This window comes from Pipistrellus hanaki (assembly GCF_964339955.1).
Source record: "Pipistrellus hanaki genome assembly, chromosome: 15".
Taxonomy (NCBI): domain Eukaryota; kingdom Metazoa; phylum Chordata; class Mammalia; order Chiroptera; family Vespertilionidae; genus Pipistrellus; species Pipistrellus hanaki.
In genome coordinates, this window is record NC_140517.1 from 39,262,826 (window position 1) to 39,277,993 (window position 15,168).

The window sequence follows — 15,168 nt, forward strand, 5'->3', positions numbered from 1 at the left end:
TGACACTTCTCATCATTACCTCTAATAATCTGTCAGCAAATTTTTTGCTCCATGTCCCCAACACATTATGCTCTGCTGGCCTAGAGGTCTTAGTTCCAAAGGAGAAAAGCTTCCACCAGGAGATGCAATGACTCTTTTTTGACACATCAGAATTCCTTGTTCTCAAGCTATCCAGAAAGTGCAGAATCTTGGAGAGCGCCAAACTCAGCTTCCTCCTTCTTTCCTCACAGGGGTCAGGGGCTAGTGTACCAGAGATTGTGAGGGGGCAGCCACCACAGGGCCAGCTGCCTAGAATGGGAACAGGGAAGGTGACTGGCTGAGGCTATCCACAGAGGCCCAGGTATGTCCTGTTTCTGAGTTCCCAGGACCCAAGATAGAATCTGACTCATAACAGATGCTCAGTAAATACTCATTAAATGGCGCAGCCAGCATGGCTCAGTAGTTGAGCATCAACTTATGAACCAGGAGGTCATGGTTCGATTTTCTATCAGGGTACAAGCTCGGGCTTGATCCCCAGTAGGAGATGTGCAGCAGGCAGTCAATCAATGATTCTCTCTCATCATTAATGTTTCTATCTCTCTCTCCCTCTCCCTTCCTCTCAGAAATTAATTATATACTGTATTTATATATATATTTAAATACTCATTAAATGGATGAGGAAACCAGACAACAGAGACCTGTCACCACATGCGACACACAGGGTTGGAGCATGTTCCTTATAAACACGAAGGCATTGATGTAGGCAATCCAGCCCTGACTGTGAATCAAATTGTGATCTCTTGATTCATAGGTAGATATTCAACCACTGAGCTACACCGACCAAGTTCTTATAGTTTTTTTTACCACAGGGATAGGCCTTTACCCCTTTTAGTCATCAAAAAAGGACAGGGACTTTCTAACCATGAGAGGTTGGAACCCCCTTCATTCCCAGAAAACCATAGTACTCCCCATCTCTACCTTATGAATGACTTCTCCTGGGGGAGGAGCTAGCTAGAAGAGTTCTTTCTCTTTTTACAGAGACATGCATGGTGCAAACTCTGGCTTCTCCACCTCAGATGGAGTCAGGGCTGGGGAAGAAGAGAGTCCATCATGACCACAAAGGAATCAGGGGACAACTCCCCCTCACAGGGTCCTGGTGGTCTCCAGAAAACATCTCACCAGCCAGCTCATGATGTCCTGGGGAACAAGGGGAACTTCCTGTTATAGTAATAGTAATAAGAATAAATATAATATTGAATAAGTATTAAAGTGTGGAATTGAAGTGTGATATCTGAAAGTATGGAATGGAATGTAAACAAACTGATAAGCACCCTTGAGTGACCTGTATGTAGGAAACAGATAAAGTAAGACCGGATAGCAAGGCTCCTGGGACTTGCTGATAAAACACACTGAAGACACCTCTAAGCACTGAAGACATAAATAGAGCAAGCTCCACAGAAGATCAGAGACGTCCTTTCTGCTCCTCCACAGAGGGTCTCTCTCCACTGCCCCCTGCCTGCACCAGTGAAAGCTCTGCCTGAGTCGCCAGCCCTGAACCCTGAGCCACGGACCGTGAGCCGTTGTGAGAGGCCTCAACTCAAGTCGAGCTACAGCTGCAAAGTCCTCTATGTACTGTGTGTGTCTTATCAGTACGGATCCCTGAGTGGCCTGCCTAGGATTCTGGAATCCATCAGGACTCTGGTAAATAAACCGTGAGTGATTCGTGGATTGCATGTTTGTCTCCTGTGTAATTTATGCTCGGTGGAATTATTAATTAAGTACCTAGGGTCGTACATGTCAGATTTCTGGCTGAGGCAACCTAGGTCACCTGTGCATACGTCCCTTATGGAATTATTGGGACACTTCCAATGTAGCTATCCTAGAACCCAGAATCTGTTATCACTTCCATCTCAGAGGGCCTGAGGGTCCCATAGGGCCTCCCCATCCTGTGGCTGTCTCCATGTGGAGCTTCTTCAGCTCCTTGGCCATGTAGAAAGGCCTAGAGCAGATGACAGACAGGGCACAGATGAGTTGGATGCAATGCCACAGGGCAATCTATGGACGAGCCCCATAGGCTGGTGCCCTCTCTAGAAACACTTAAGAGAACCCTCACGCTGTTCTTCCTTTGAAACTTGGGGACAAAGAGCTCCTCCTAAGACAACACATCCCCCAACAGGGGGCGGAGGGCAAGGGGAGAAGATTCTCCTGACACTGGATCAGGATTCCTCTGGACAACACCTGTCCTCTCACTGGCTTACCCTGCCCTGGATAGAAGTCAGGCAACCAGAAACCCACAGTGACCGGGACCTGAGGTGAATGGCCACTCAGCCTTGAGGTCAGAGCCCATCTCTGCCCAGGACTCAGGGTCAGCTCAGGGTCAGCTCCCACCCTCTGGAGCAGGTCAGCATTCCTGGTGCAGCCCCTGACATTGGCCACTGGTCTATTCTGTCCTCTAGGTGGCAACATTGAGACACACAGAGGACACACATGAAATTAACACATAATATGGCTTTGGCTAAGGAGTGGAAAAAAGAGCCTGATTTCCATACCACAGACCCTTCTGGGTTCCTCCCACATGTCTACTCTGTCCCACCAGTTCCTTCCAGGGGCTTAGGAGCACCTGCTCTGCCAGAGGTCCCTATGCTGCTCCCTACTCCCTGCCTGGCATCACCCATGAGCAAGGTGGGGTGACCACAGAAAATTCCCCCAGGCACAGGGGACAAAGGATGCCCCAATGGTCAGGGAGCACATGGACAGTCTCAGCCACCAGACCCGGAAAGAGGGGGTCTCCCTGAAATTGTCCCTGTAGACCAGGGATCCCACAGCCACCTGATCTCCCACCAACATCTTTATTCCCAGGACACCTGGAACTGTAGGTCCTTCTGGGACACCCAGTTCTGGTCTCCATCCCTAGAAGTATAGGCCAAGCTGGTGACACCTGGAGAGAAGGTAGATCCCCTTTCAGTCATCACCCAGCTTGTCCCCTACCCACACCCAGAGTCCTCTCTGAGGCCTTCCTGCTGGGTGGAAATCCAACCTGCCCAGCACTTTTGAGAACATGGGGAAGACCCAGTGCCAAGCTGGGCTGAGTGTCCCAAATGGAAATAATCCCCAGGTTTGGGGACCTTCGGGGCTATCTGTGTGGTGTTGACAGACCCAGGTGTAAGACCAGGACACAGCAAAAACCAATGCTGGGGTGAGAGGGTTGTCTTCCCAGCAAAAGGGGTCTCCATCAGCCTTGCTATTGAAAATGTGCTTCAATGCTCTTGCAATTTTTAAAATATATTTTTATTGATTTCAGAGAGTAAGGCAGAGAGAGAGATAGAAACATCAATGATGAGAGAGAATCATTGATTGGCTGACTCCTGTACAACCCCACTGGGGGTCAAGCCTGCAATCCAAACATGTGACCGGGAATCAAGCTGTGACCTCTTGATGGAGGATGTTCAACCACTGAGCCACACCAGCAAGCTCTTGTAGTTTTGTTTTTTTTTTTTTTTTTAAAAAACACAATAAATTAAATATTTATAAGAAATGTCAACTGTAACATTAAGTTGTATTTATTAATAAACATTGGAACCCTGGCCAGTGTTGCTCACTGGTCAGAGCATTAACACATGTACCAAAGGGTCGAGGATTCAACTTCCAGACAAGGAAACCTACCTGGGTTGCAGATTTGCTCTCTGGCCCAAGTCAGGCGTGTGCAGGAGGCAACCAAACCAATTGATGTGTCTTTCTCACATTGATGTTTCTCTCTATTTCTATCTGTCTCCCCCTCCCTTCCTGCCTCACTGCCTCTCTCTCTCTCTCTCTCTCTCTCTCTCTCTCTCTCTCTCTCTCTCTCTGTCTCAAAAAAAAAAAAAGTAAAATATACACTTGGGTGAGGATTTAATAATAATAATAAGCCTTAGGTTTTCATTTCTGTGTTTTGTTCACTGCTGGATGGTCAGCTTCTTAAAAGGGTTTGGATGAGCAGTATAAATTTAACAAATATTTGGTAAATGGGGGAGAGAGAGAGAGAGAGAGAGAGAGAGAGAGAGAGAGAAAGAGAGAGAGAAAGAGAGAGAGAAAGAGAGAGAGAGAGAGAGAGAGAGAGAGAGAGAGAGAGAGAGAGAGAAAGAAAGAAAGAAAGAAAGAAAGAAAGAAAGAAAGAAAGAAAGAAAGAAAGAAAGAAAGAGTGTTTCACAGTCCAGTAAGATCAACCCCCGCTGAGAGCTTGCCAGAGGAAGAGTCTCTGGTCCACCTCACATCTGCCTAGTCAGAATCTGCATTTCTAACCAGATCAGACCCGCCCTGAGCACAGGAGAGGAGAGGGGCTACACCACTCCCACATCATGGGTCTCACCCTGGAGGGCATCCACAGTAGTTGGGCAGCTGATGAAGCTTCATTTCTACAGAGTCCTGTAGGCATCACTGTCTTTACCAATTTCCACAAGTGATCCCGTGCACAATGGGATGACGTCCCTGTGACAGGAGTTCCTTCCAGATGTCCCCCCAGGACTCCTGCTCTGAAACATAAACCAGAAGGGTTAAGAGAGGCCCCAGGGGGCGCTGCTGAGCTCGCAACGTGGAGCTCTGGGGAATGCCCAGGACCCTGATATCCTAGCTTGTGCTTGTCCAAACTGGTCATGCATGCTAGAGGGTGGAGGGGGGGGGTGGGGGGGATGTGAATGGGCGTGGGGATGAAGAAGAGTCACTGTGGGAAAAGGCAGAGGCCTCAGCAGTTCCTAGGGTCTAAAATTTAGCTGGAAGGTGAATGGGAAGCAGGGGAGAGAGGAATTGGGGGAGGGAAAGGAAGAGTTCCTGGCATAGACCCCGCCCCTAGCCCCGTGACAGGGGAAGTACTCAGAAGCAGGAGGAGACTCACCACAATTGGAAAAGGACAGCAGATCACCCGCTTCAGGAGAGCAGTGCCTGTGAGCGTTTCTGAAGTGGAAGATTTTCTCACAGAGGGAGGGACATGGAGTCCCCTTCAGCCCCTGCTCACAGACGGTACATCCCCTGGCAGGGGCTCCTGCTGACCGGTAAGGAGAGGACAATCCCTGGGGTGAACAGGGAAAGGGGAGACAGAGACTGGCTGGGGTCTCCTGGGTAGCACAGCGCTCTGAGTGGGGACAGAGGGCTTCTGTTTTGATCTGAGGTGAGAGGACTGGGGAGCAGAGTAGGATGGGGATGGGGGCTTAGCAGCAGAACAATCCCATGATCTGGAGGTGGTGAGGGGCAAGAAAACCTAAATTATTGCAAGTTTTACAGGTTATTTATGACTGAGAAATAATTTCTGAAAACTGATGATAATAATATCAACTTGTGTCAGGGTAACACAAGAAAAACCTAACTAGGGGCACTAAGCGTTGTCTTTACCACCAACCTCAGAACTGGGCACACACACCCCAGCGGGTGCAGGACCCTGGGAACATTTATTCATTCACCTGCTAGTATTTGTAGCCTGTTGCAGGCACTAGGGGTGCAACAAGATCAGACAAGCCCTTTCCCCCCTGGAGCTCATGTTCCATGGGGAGGAGACAGACAAGGAAACAACTACAAGAGCCTTGAAGGAAACAGCAGGGACAGGTCAGAAAGTGAAAACAGCGTCTTTAAAGGATCAGTTACTCCCAGGGATGTCCCTAAGTGTCAGCAGAGGTCTGAGGACAGTGAGGAGCAGAGCTGGGCAGAGGGGCAAACAGCTGGCAAAGTTCTCAAAACAGAAAAAAATAACAGGTTCAGAGGTGCTGAAGTCAAGGTGGCCATGCTGCTGACCTTGACCACAGGAGACACACACATACTCTGACCAAGGCTGAGAGATGAAGAGACCTGCTCAGGACCCAGGCCCTCATCTCTCCATTCGAATACAGAGCTCCAAATATTGATCAGTTTCTCTCTTCCCTCCTAGCCTCACTGCTTACCTTCTGGAGCCTGCCCACCACTGCCCAGTTCACTATGGAATCAGTGCCGCCCAATGCTGCCGAAGGGAAGGATGTGCTTCTCCGTGTCCACAACCTGCTTGGGGATCTTAGAAGATATGCCTGGTACAAAGGGGAAATAGCAGAAAACAATGAAATTGTATCATATGCAATAGAGACTCAAACAACTATCAAAGGGCCTGCATACAGCGGTAGAGAGACAATATACCCCAATGGATCCCTCCTGCTCCAGAACGTCAACCTGAATGACACAGGAAAGTATATTCTACAAGCCTCACTAAAAGATTATGTTAACAAACAAGTAACTGGACAGCTCCGTGTATACCGTAAGTAATTGCTCTCTTACCTCTGGGTGCCACGTGGGTGAACTCTACTTCACACACAGGACTGACAGCCCTGGACTCCCCTCCATCCCCCTCTGCATCACGTTTTGGGCATTTAGAGCAGGACACACACAGTGGAGAAAAACTTCCTAAGATCAGAGTTTTCTTCCCAGAATCCAGCCCTGCAGACATTCTCCACAGAGAGAAAGGCCATTCTGATGGGAGTGACTCAGCAACGGGAGACCAGTCTTAGTCCAAGCCCCTTGGCTCCTCCCATGACCATGACCCTGAGAAAGATCCTGCAGGGCATGGACTGATGGGCCCCGCGGAGTCTCACAGATCTCAGGAAAAGGAGCAGCCCCTCCCCTACATCAGTCCCAGGGCTCATGACTCCAGGGTCCCTGAGGAGCATGTGCCAGGTTGGGTTTGGTCTGTGGCAGGTTTGACTGGGAGCAACAGTTTCCTAGGTCCTAAGTCACAAGCTCCTGAGCTGGTTACCAGCCAGAGCTCAGCCTCGAGAGCCACATCTGGGCAGGGATGGAGCCTGGTCCTTCACCTGAGACCATGTGAGGAGAGCAAATGTGGACAGGTTCCCAGGCCATTAGCCAACTGCCCTGGGAGACATAGCAGAATCCAGAGGAAGATCAGCATCCCCAGAGAGGAAGAGAAGATGCTCCTGGCAGCTCCTTGTCTAACAAGGATCTGGCCAGGGAGTCCTCTCTCATGGACAAATAACAGATGCTGTTAACTTAAGAAGCTCTTCTTTTCCAAGCTTTAAGTCAGTAAATGGCAAAAGATTTAAGGTTCATTGAAAGACAACATGGCAAACCTAAGACCATTTAGCATTTATTCTGTTTTATTCAGGGGAAACTGAATTACAGGGGGATGCAGCACTCAATCAGAGTAAGCCAGACCATGACTGGCCAATCAGAATCATTCCAAGGTCTTTCTGCAGTAACAGCCCATCTTCACCTCCACTCCAAGGGCCTTATTATGCATTTGTAAACCCTGAAACCAACTATTGCTTTCAGATCCTTTCTTCTTAGGTGTCCTCAACACTGAGGTAGATATTCTGTTCTGAGAAGTGATAACAAATGGAGAATTGATGTGCTTTTTATTCTAGAATCAAATTACCTGCAATAATATTCAGAGTCAGTAACATTCAGAGTCTGTGCTGGGAACACCTAGGCCCTTCCCTCAGGTGGCGGATCCACACCTCCATGCACTGAACTGGAAACCACTTGTTTCCTGATGTGTTAGTATTACTGCCACTGGGTATAAAGGAAAGGACTTTGCCTTCTCACTCCTCACTCTGCACCTGCATTCAGCTCAGGGACCTACAGGAAACACATACCCAGTTGCTTGTGATAAAGTAGGAAAGAATTGTGGTCAAGAATGAATGATAATCTCTACAGAGACTGGAACCTGGATGCAGAGTTCCAGACCCATGTTGCATTCCTCTGACCACCTGTCCATGAATACCTCCCTTCCCAACTGCCCCCAGGAGCCAAGCCTCATGGTGACTGTGGGGCTGTTCCCCTGTGGAAGGTTGTTCCAGCCTGCACTGGTCCGGCCTTGGGACAGCGGTGGGATCTTGATCCCTGGGGTCTTTGAAATCACCTGTGACTGCACTGCTCACTACCAAGCACATTTCTGGGACTCTCTGGGCATTCCATCCTCATCTTCCTCCTCCTTCACTCCAGCCACACTACCTTACTCTGCTCTGCTTCCCCCACTGTGCAGTCTCCCCAGATTGTCCTGCTAACACCTGTGCCCAGGTCCACCCTCCCGGGCAATAGGAGAGGACACAGAAGTCAGTGGGAGCAGCAGCCTCAGTTCCATCATCAGCCAGTTTCCCAGGTCACCAGGAGAAAGAGTTTCTGCTGGGCCCCCATTAGGGCTCCTTCCCCACTATGAAGCCAACAAGAGGGACAGGCCACATGACAGAGACATGTAATTCATTGACATACTCTCTACATGGCTTAACCAGGGAGTCAAAGGCAGAAAGACAGGTCTCAGTTCCCAAAAGCTCATGTTCATACTTCACCCCTGACTCATGCATGAATTATACCCTCCTCCTGGTATGAGGCTTCCATTCCTCGCACTGCCTTCCAACACCTTCCCAAGGTGGGCCTGATGACCCTGCACCAACAGACTGGTTCACTGACTATTGCACACAGGTGTTCTCATGATGACACCTTGACCACAGGGTGGGATCCTCTCAGATTGTGAGAGCCACCAGCCACTCTGCTTTCTCTTAGATGCTTCCCATTTGAATGAATTTGACTAACCTCCAGTTGTTTCCTGAGTTAGAAAGACAAGGAAGAGCACATGCTATGTGCCCATGTGGGTCTCCTCCCCATCTTCCTGAGTGTACAAAGAAACAGAGAGGGACCTTCTTCCTAACTTGACTAACATGCCACATGTGCTTTCTACCAATATGGTTTCATCCCTCCCTTTATATAGCAGAGATACCTGGGATCACCCCTGGGACACATCTGTTCTCTTAGCAGGACTCACCTTCTCTCTATCCCAGGGAGTCCCTCATTTCAAACCCACTGTGGCATCTTCCTTTGGTAACAGTATGACCTGGTTAGATGGCAGAACTTGGTCTATGACCTTAAGTGCTCTTTGGGGCATGAGTGAATCTTTTCACATATTTTTTCACAGTTTAACTCAAAATCTATCTCATAACTGCCAAACGCAAATGGTGTATAAAGGGCTATATTTTCAACAAGTTCATGCTCCCCCAACGTCCACAAGCCCCACTTCTGTAGGTGCTATTGTCTGAGTGTTGAGGAAGGATCCCTGCCCTCTACAGTGGCAGAAAGGACATTACAGGGCAAGGGCAGAGACTGTGGCTCTGCTGCCACCACTAGCCAGCTCCTTCTGTCCCTCACTCTTTTCTAAATAATTCTTGGACTCTGCTCTGCCCTTTCTGGGGTCACTGTCTCATGTCAGTCACCAGTGAACTGGGCAGACAGCCACACCTCATGGTCCAGCAACCTGAGTACTGAACTAACACCAAACTTTCTTCTGGACTCCTGTATATTATTTTTTTCTTTTCTTTTTTTAAATAAATCTTTATTGTTCAGATTATTAAAATGTTCCTCTTTTTTTCTTCCATAGCTCCCCTCCACCAGATTCCCAACCCCCCCCCAAAAAAAAAAGCCAATGCCCTTATCCTCCACCACTCTCCTCATCATAAGATTTTTGTCCAATATCTTCCCTCACCCCTCACACTCCCCTACCCCCAAGAATTGTCAGTTCATCCCTTTCTGTGCCCCTGATTCTATTATAGTCACCACTTTATTATTCTGTTATCAGACTTTTTATTCACTTGATTTTTAGATTCACTTGTGATAGATATGCATTTGTTGTCACTTTGTGGTTCATAATTTTTTAAAATAAATTTTTATTGTTCATATTATTACAAATGTTCCTTTCCCTCCCCCCCACCCCCCACCATTGCTCTACTCCACCAGGTTCCCACCGCACCCTCTGCCCTTTCCCCGCTCCCCATTGTCCTCATGCATAGGTGCACAGTTTATGTTCAGTCTCTTCCCACATCCCTCTCTCCCCTTTTCCCCAAGAATCGTCAGTTCACTTCCCTTCCATACCTCTGATTCTATTATATTCAACAGTTAATATTGTTCATCAGATTTTTTAAAAATTTCCTTGGTTTTTAGATTCACTTGTTGATAGTTACGTATTTGTTGTTCATAATTTTTATCTGTATTTACTTTCTCTTCTGAAAGAACCCCCTTCAGCAATTCATATAATTCTGGTTTAGTGTTGATGAACTCCTTTAGCTTTTTTTTTTATTAGTGAAGCTCTTTATCTGATCTTCGATTCTGAGTGATAGCTTTGCTGGATAGATTATCTTTGGCTGTAGGTTCTTACTATTCATCACCTTGAATATTTCTTGCCATTCTCGTCTGGCCTGCATGGTTTCTGTTGAGAAATCAGCTGACAATCGTATAGGTGCTCCTTTATAGGTAACTACCTTCTTTGCTCTTGCTGCTTTTAATATTCTCTCTTTGTCTTTTGCTCTTGGAACTTTAATTATGTTTTGTCTTGGTTTGGTCCTCTTTGGATTCCTTTTGTTTGGAGTTCTGTGTGCTTCCTGGACTTGTAAGTCTAATTCTTTCACCAGGTGGGGGAAGTTTTCTGTCACTATTTTTTTTAGAATGTTTTCGATATCTTGCTCTCTCTCATCTTCTGGGACCCGCATAATTGTGATGTTGGTTCGCTTGAAGTTGTCCAGAGGTTTCTTACATTATCTTCAATTTTCTGGATTCTCTTGCCTTCTAGCTTCTGTGGAGGAGTGTCTTCTGGTTCTTTATGTTCCAAATCTTTGACTTGATTCTTGCGATCTTCCATTCTGTTTTTAGGACTCTGTATAATATTTTTTATTTCAGAAAATGTATTCTTTATTTCTTGTTGATCCCTTATCATTTCTTGTTGATCCCTTATCATTTCTTGTTGATTCCTTATTAATTCTAGTTGTTCTCTTTTCATATCCTCATAGGTCTTATTGATCTTTTCTAGGAAATTCTTGAAAAACCTTATAAGCGTAGATTTGAACTCTATATCCAGTCGCTTTTTGTCCTCCATTTCTTTCATATGTGATCTATTTCGTCTCGGCATTTTCGCAGCTACAGATGGGGCGGAGTTTCAGGGTGGAGCCTACAGCCTTGGCTTCTGTCAGCCCCGCCCTATGCGGTTCCTGGGTCTCAGGGTCCTTCAGTACTCGCTGCAAGCACCTCTGAGAGATAGGTGCCCTCGATTTTCGCCTGCTACCAAACAGTCTAGGCTTTCCCCCAATGAGCCCAGTATTGGGGTTCAGTTCAGTTGGAAGTGGGATTGGAGGTGGCGTTCAGAGCAGTCTGGAGCCCCTGTCTCCTTCCCGCCAGGGCAATCCCGCGGCACAGCCAACCGTCCCTTCTCTGCACACAATGTGTGTGCCGCCAGGACCTCCTTTCGCCGCTTCCCCTGGGTTCAGCCTTACAGCTCAGCTCCCTATGGATTACCCTGGGTCCCCGGGGTCTGGCCTAGGACTGGGGTTCAGAGCAGTCAGAACTGGGGCCCAACACAGTCGGAGCTTTTATCTCCTTCCTGCTAGGGTACGCCAGCCAGGCACTCAGCCTCCCTCCTCTCCATGCGCGCCGCATGTCTCCATACCTTAGGCTTTTACAGCTCCTCCACGCTTCCTTCTGGTTTTCTCCTTGCTTCTCGTTGTAAAATTTCCAGTCAGTCGACTTTCCTGTAGTTCTGGGTAATGTCCATTTTATATTTTAGTTGTATTTTATTGAAATTGTTGTGTCTGGCTGCGGCTAGGTGTTTACCTGGGCAGCCATCTTGGGAAGTCCTCTGTTGTTCATAATTTTTATCTTTACCTTTTCTTCTTCTTCTTCCTCTTCTTAAAGAAAAAACTTCAGCATTTTATATAATTCTGGTTTGGTGGTGATGAACGCCTTTCATTTTTTCTAATCTGTGAAGCTCTTTATCTGACCTTCAATTCTAAATGATAGCTTTTCTGGGTAGAGTAATCTTGGTTGTAGGTTCTTGTTGATCATCACTTTGAATATTTCTTGCCACTCCCTTCTGGCCTGCATAGTTTCTGTCGAGAAAGCAGCTGACAATTGTAACTAACTGTTTTTCTCTTGCTGCTTTCAAGATTCTCTCTTTGGCCAAAATCGGTTTGGCTCAGTGGAAAGAGTGTCAGCCTGCGGACTGAAGTGTTCCAGGTTCAGTTCCAGTCAAGGGCTTGTACCTTGGTTGTGGTCACATCCCAAGTAGGGGGCGTGCAAGAGGAAGCTGATTGATGACTTTCTCCCATCGATATTTCTAACTCTCCTATGTCTCTCCCTTCCTCTCTGTAAAAAAAAATCAATAATATATATATATAAATTCTCTCTTTGTCTTTTGCCCTTGGCATGATGTGTCTTGGTGTGGTCCTGTTTGGATTCCTCTTATTTGGGGTTCTCTGTGCTTCCTGGACTTGTAACTCTTTTTCTTTCACCAGGTAGGGAAAGTATTCTGTCATTATTTCTTCAAATAGGTTTTCAATATTTTGCTCTCTCTCTTCTTCTGGCACCCCTATAACTTGGATGTTGGTATGCTTAAATTGTCCCAGAGGCTCCTTACACTATCTTCATATTTTTGGATTATTTTTTCTTTCACTTTTTTTGGTTGGGTGTGTTTTTTTTGTGTTTTTTTTTTGGGTGTTGTTTTGTTTTGTTTTGTTTTGTTTTGTTTTGTTCCCTCTTATTTCAAATATTTGGTTTGATTCTTGGGGTCCTCTAGTCTACTGTTGAATTTCTATATATTGTTCTTTATTTCAGATAATGTATGCTTATTTTCTGTCTTGTCTTTTTCCATTTTTTAGGTATTCTCAGTAAGATCCTTGAAGGTCTCACTAAGTTCCTTGGAGGTCTTGCTAAGTTTCTCAGAGGTTTCTAGGAGATTATAACTGTGGTTTTGAACTCTATACCAGTAGTTTGTTTTCCTCCATTTCTTACATTTGTGACATGTTGTTTTTTGTTTGTTTGTTTTTTTCTCTCTGCATTTTGGCTGCTTCTCTGTGTTGATGGAGTGATTTTGTCTGGTAGGTGACCTACAGGGCCCAGGGGCTCAGCCTCCCCAACCACATGAAGTGGAAACTCTTGGTGCATCCCTTTGTGGCCTGGGTATATAGTCTCGTTGTAGTTAAGCCTTGATTGTTATTGGTACACTGGGAGGAATTGACCTCCAGGCCAATTGGCTGTAAGGACCCACTGTGTCTACAATGGAAGAACTGCTGCGCTGGAAACACCCTTATGGGGCAGAGCTTGCTTCAGTGGGGCTTTTGTGCTCTCTGAGTCTGCCTCTTGAGTGTGTCACTTATGGATGTGAGGAGTTGAAATCTGGAATCATCTCCAATGACCACTAGGTACACTCGCTCCTAGATCTCCAAGAAGGTGCAAGTCATCTACTGTCTGAGGCCACCCAGCTAAAGCTACTGAGGGGACCCAGCTAGAGCTACAGCAAGATCTGCAGATTTCTCCTCTTTGTTTGGGGTTTAAAAGTTTTGGAGCTGTCTGACCAAGCTGTAGTTTATTAGGTTAAGCTGCAAAAGGGCAGGCCATTCATATGCAAAAGCTGCTGCACACAGCTTGGGTGGGTTTGTAAATTGGGTGGGGTGGGGTCTCAGAGAATCACCAGGGTGTAGCAAACAGCGATGGCTGCCAGTCAGCTGTCTCTGTGTCTCTGTGTCTCCCTATTCTGTGCCCCAGGGCAGTAACAATGATTCCTGGGAGCACCTCTGTGAGAAAGCCACCCTCACTTTTTGACCTGATGACAAAAAGTCCAGCTTCTCCCTGTAAGAGTCTGGGTCCCCAGAGTCTCACCAGAAACTGGAGTTCAGAGCAGTTGGGAGTTTGTATCTCCTTCCCAATAGAAAAAAACAACAAAACAAAACAAACAAAAAAATAGCACACCCAATTGCCAGCTAGATTGGTGCACCTCCATACCTCTGCTTTTCCACACCTCTGCACATCCCACCTGGTTTCCATATGCTTTTTTCTTTCCTTCTAGGTGTAGAACTAATACTCAGCCAGCTTTCCCGTGGTTCTGGGTGATAATCATTTTGTGGTTCTGGGTGATAGTTGTAGTTTTGGTGTGGTTGTGAGAGGCAATACATACAGGTATATACCTTATGCTGCCATCTTGGTTTTTCCCCACGTATTGTTTCTGTTAAGACACCCAGTTCAGGGCCACATTGCCCAGTTTTCTCAGGGTTTAAGGACTATGGGGTGGCCCATCATTAGGTTAACCGTGGAATGTGAGGCTTCAGTGGCAACACATCTCAACCCGGCAATGTTGATCTGTGTAGCTGGAGGAGACTAAGCACCTGCACATTCCAAGTAAGACCCAAAGTCAGCCAGGCAGTCAGCTGGTCAGTGAGGATCCAGGACAGGTGCCAGGTGGTCTCTGACTCCAAGTCCTGTGTCTTTCCATAATCAAACCCTGATAGTTGTCTGACACTTGAGAGAGCCTGTGCCAGACATAGAGCAGGTGGCCTTACATCCTCTGAGCATTCAGATCCTGATGCATTTGTTTGTCTTGTGATGTACAGACCTGCCTTATTCTTTCAAGGACTCAAGTTAGTTGATAGCTAAGATCCACAAACTCTGATTGAAGATGCCTTTGGAGAAATTAAAGGTACAAAACTCAGCAATGTTCTCTCTGTTATCTGCACAGCGGTCTTACCCAAACCCAGCATCTCAAGCAACAACTCCAACCCGGAGGAGCACAAGGACCCTGTCATGTTAATGTGTGAACCTCAGACTGAGAACACCACCTACCTATGGTTGATCAACAGTCAGAGTCTCCAGGACAGTGCCAGGTTACAGCTGTCCATGGACAACAGGACCCTCACTTTACTCTCTGTCACAAGAAATGACACAGGACCCTATGAGTGTGAAACCCAGAACCTCGTGAGTGCCAACCGCAGTGACCCATTCACCCTGAATGTTCTCTGTGAGTAATTTCTGTCCCTGCCTGGGCCAGGCTGCCCACCAAATCCACAATGCCAGAAACCAGGCCACATCTGTCCCTCTTAGGTCCCCGTACACACACCCACACTCTGGATACCCAGGGTGGCAATAACTTCCTGTATAGGCAAATCTGATTAGGTCTTGGGACTGGGACAAACAGGTTAATGCCTGAGACTCAGGCTAAGTGAATACAGGGGAATATGGTTTTTGTTTTTTGTTTTTTTAATATATTTTATTGATTTTTACAGAGAGGAAGGGAGAGAGGTATAGAGAGCTAGAAACATCAATGAGAGAGAATCATCGATCAGCTGCCTCTTGCACACCCCCCACTGGGGATGTGCCCGCAACCAAGGCACATGCCCCTGACCAGAATCGAACCAGGGACCTTTCAGTATGCAGGCCGAC

The 15,168-nt window shown here is 46.9% G+C and overlaps 1 protein-coding gene across 4 annotated transcripts in view; it reads left to right on the plus strand.

The window, feature by feature from the left end:
* The first annotated feature begins 1,437 nt into the window (after window positions 1-1,437).
* The window catches only part of CEACAM1 (CEA cell adhesion molecule 1), a 29,785-nt gene continuing 16,054 nt past the window's right edge, over window positions 1,438-15,168 (plus strand). For 2 of the 4 annotated variants that reach the window (XM_084905295.1, XM_084905298.1), the window contains exons 1-3: window positions 4,677-5,003; window positions 5,870-6,226; window positions 14,468-14,746. In XM_084905295.1, coding sequence (XP_084761421.1) covers window positions 4,940-5,003; window positions 5,870-6,226; window positions 14,468-14,746 — 700 coding nt within the window. In that variant the 5' untranslated portion in view covers window positions 4,677-4,939. Of the gene's footprint in view, window positions 1,681-4,676; window positions 5,004-5,869; window positions 6,227-14,467; window positions 14,747-15,168 lie in introns of those variants that run through there. The other 2 variants (XM_084905296.1, XM_084905297.1) reach the window with 2 other exon arrangements.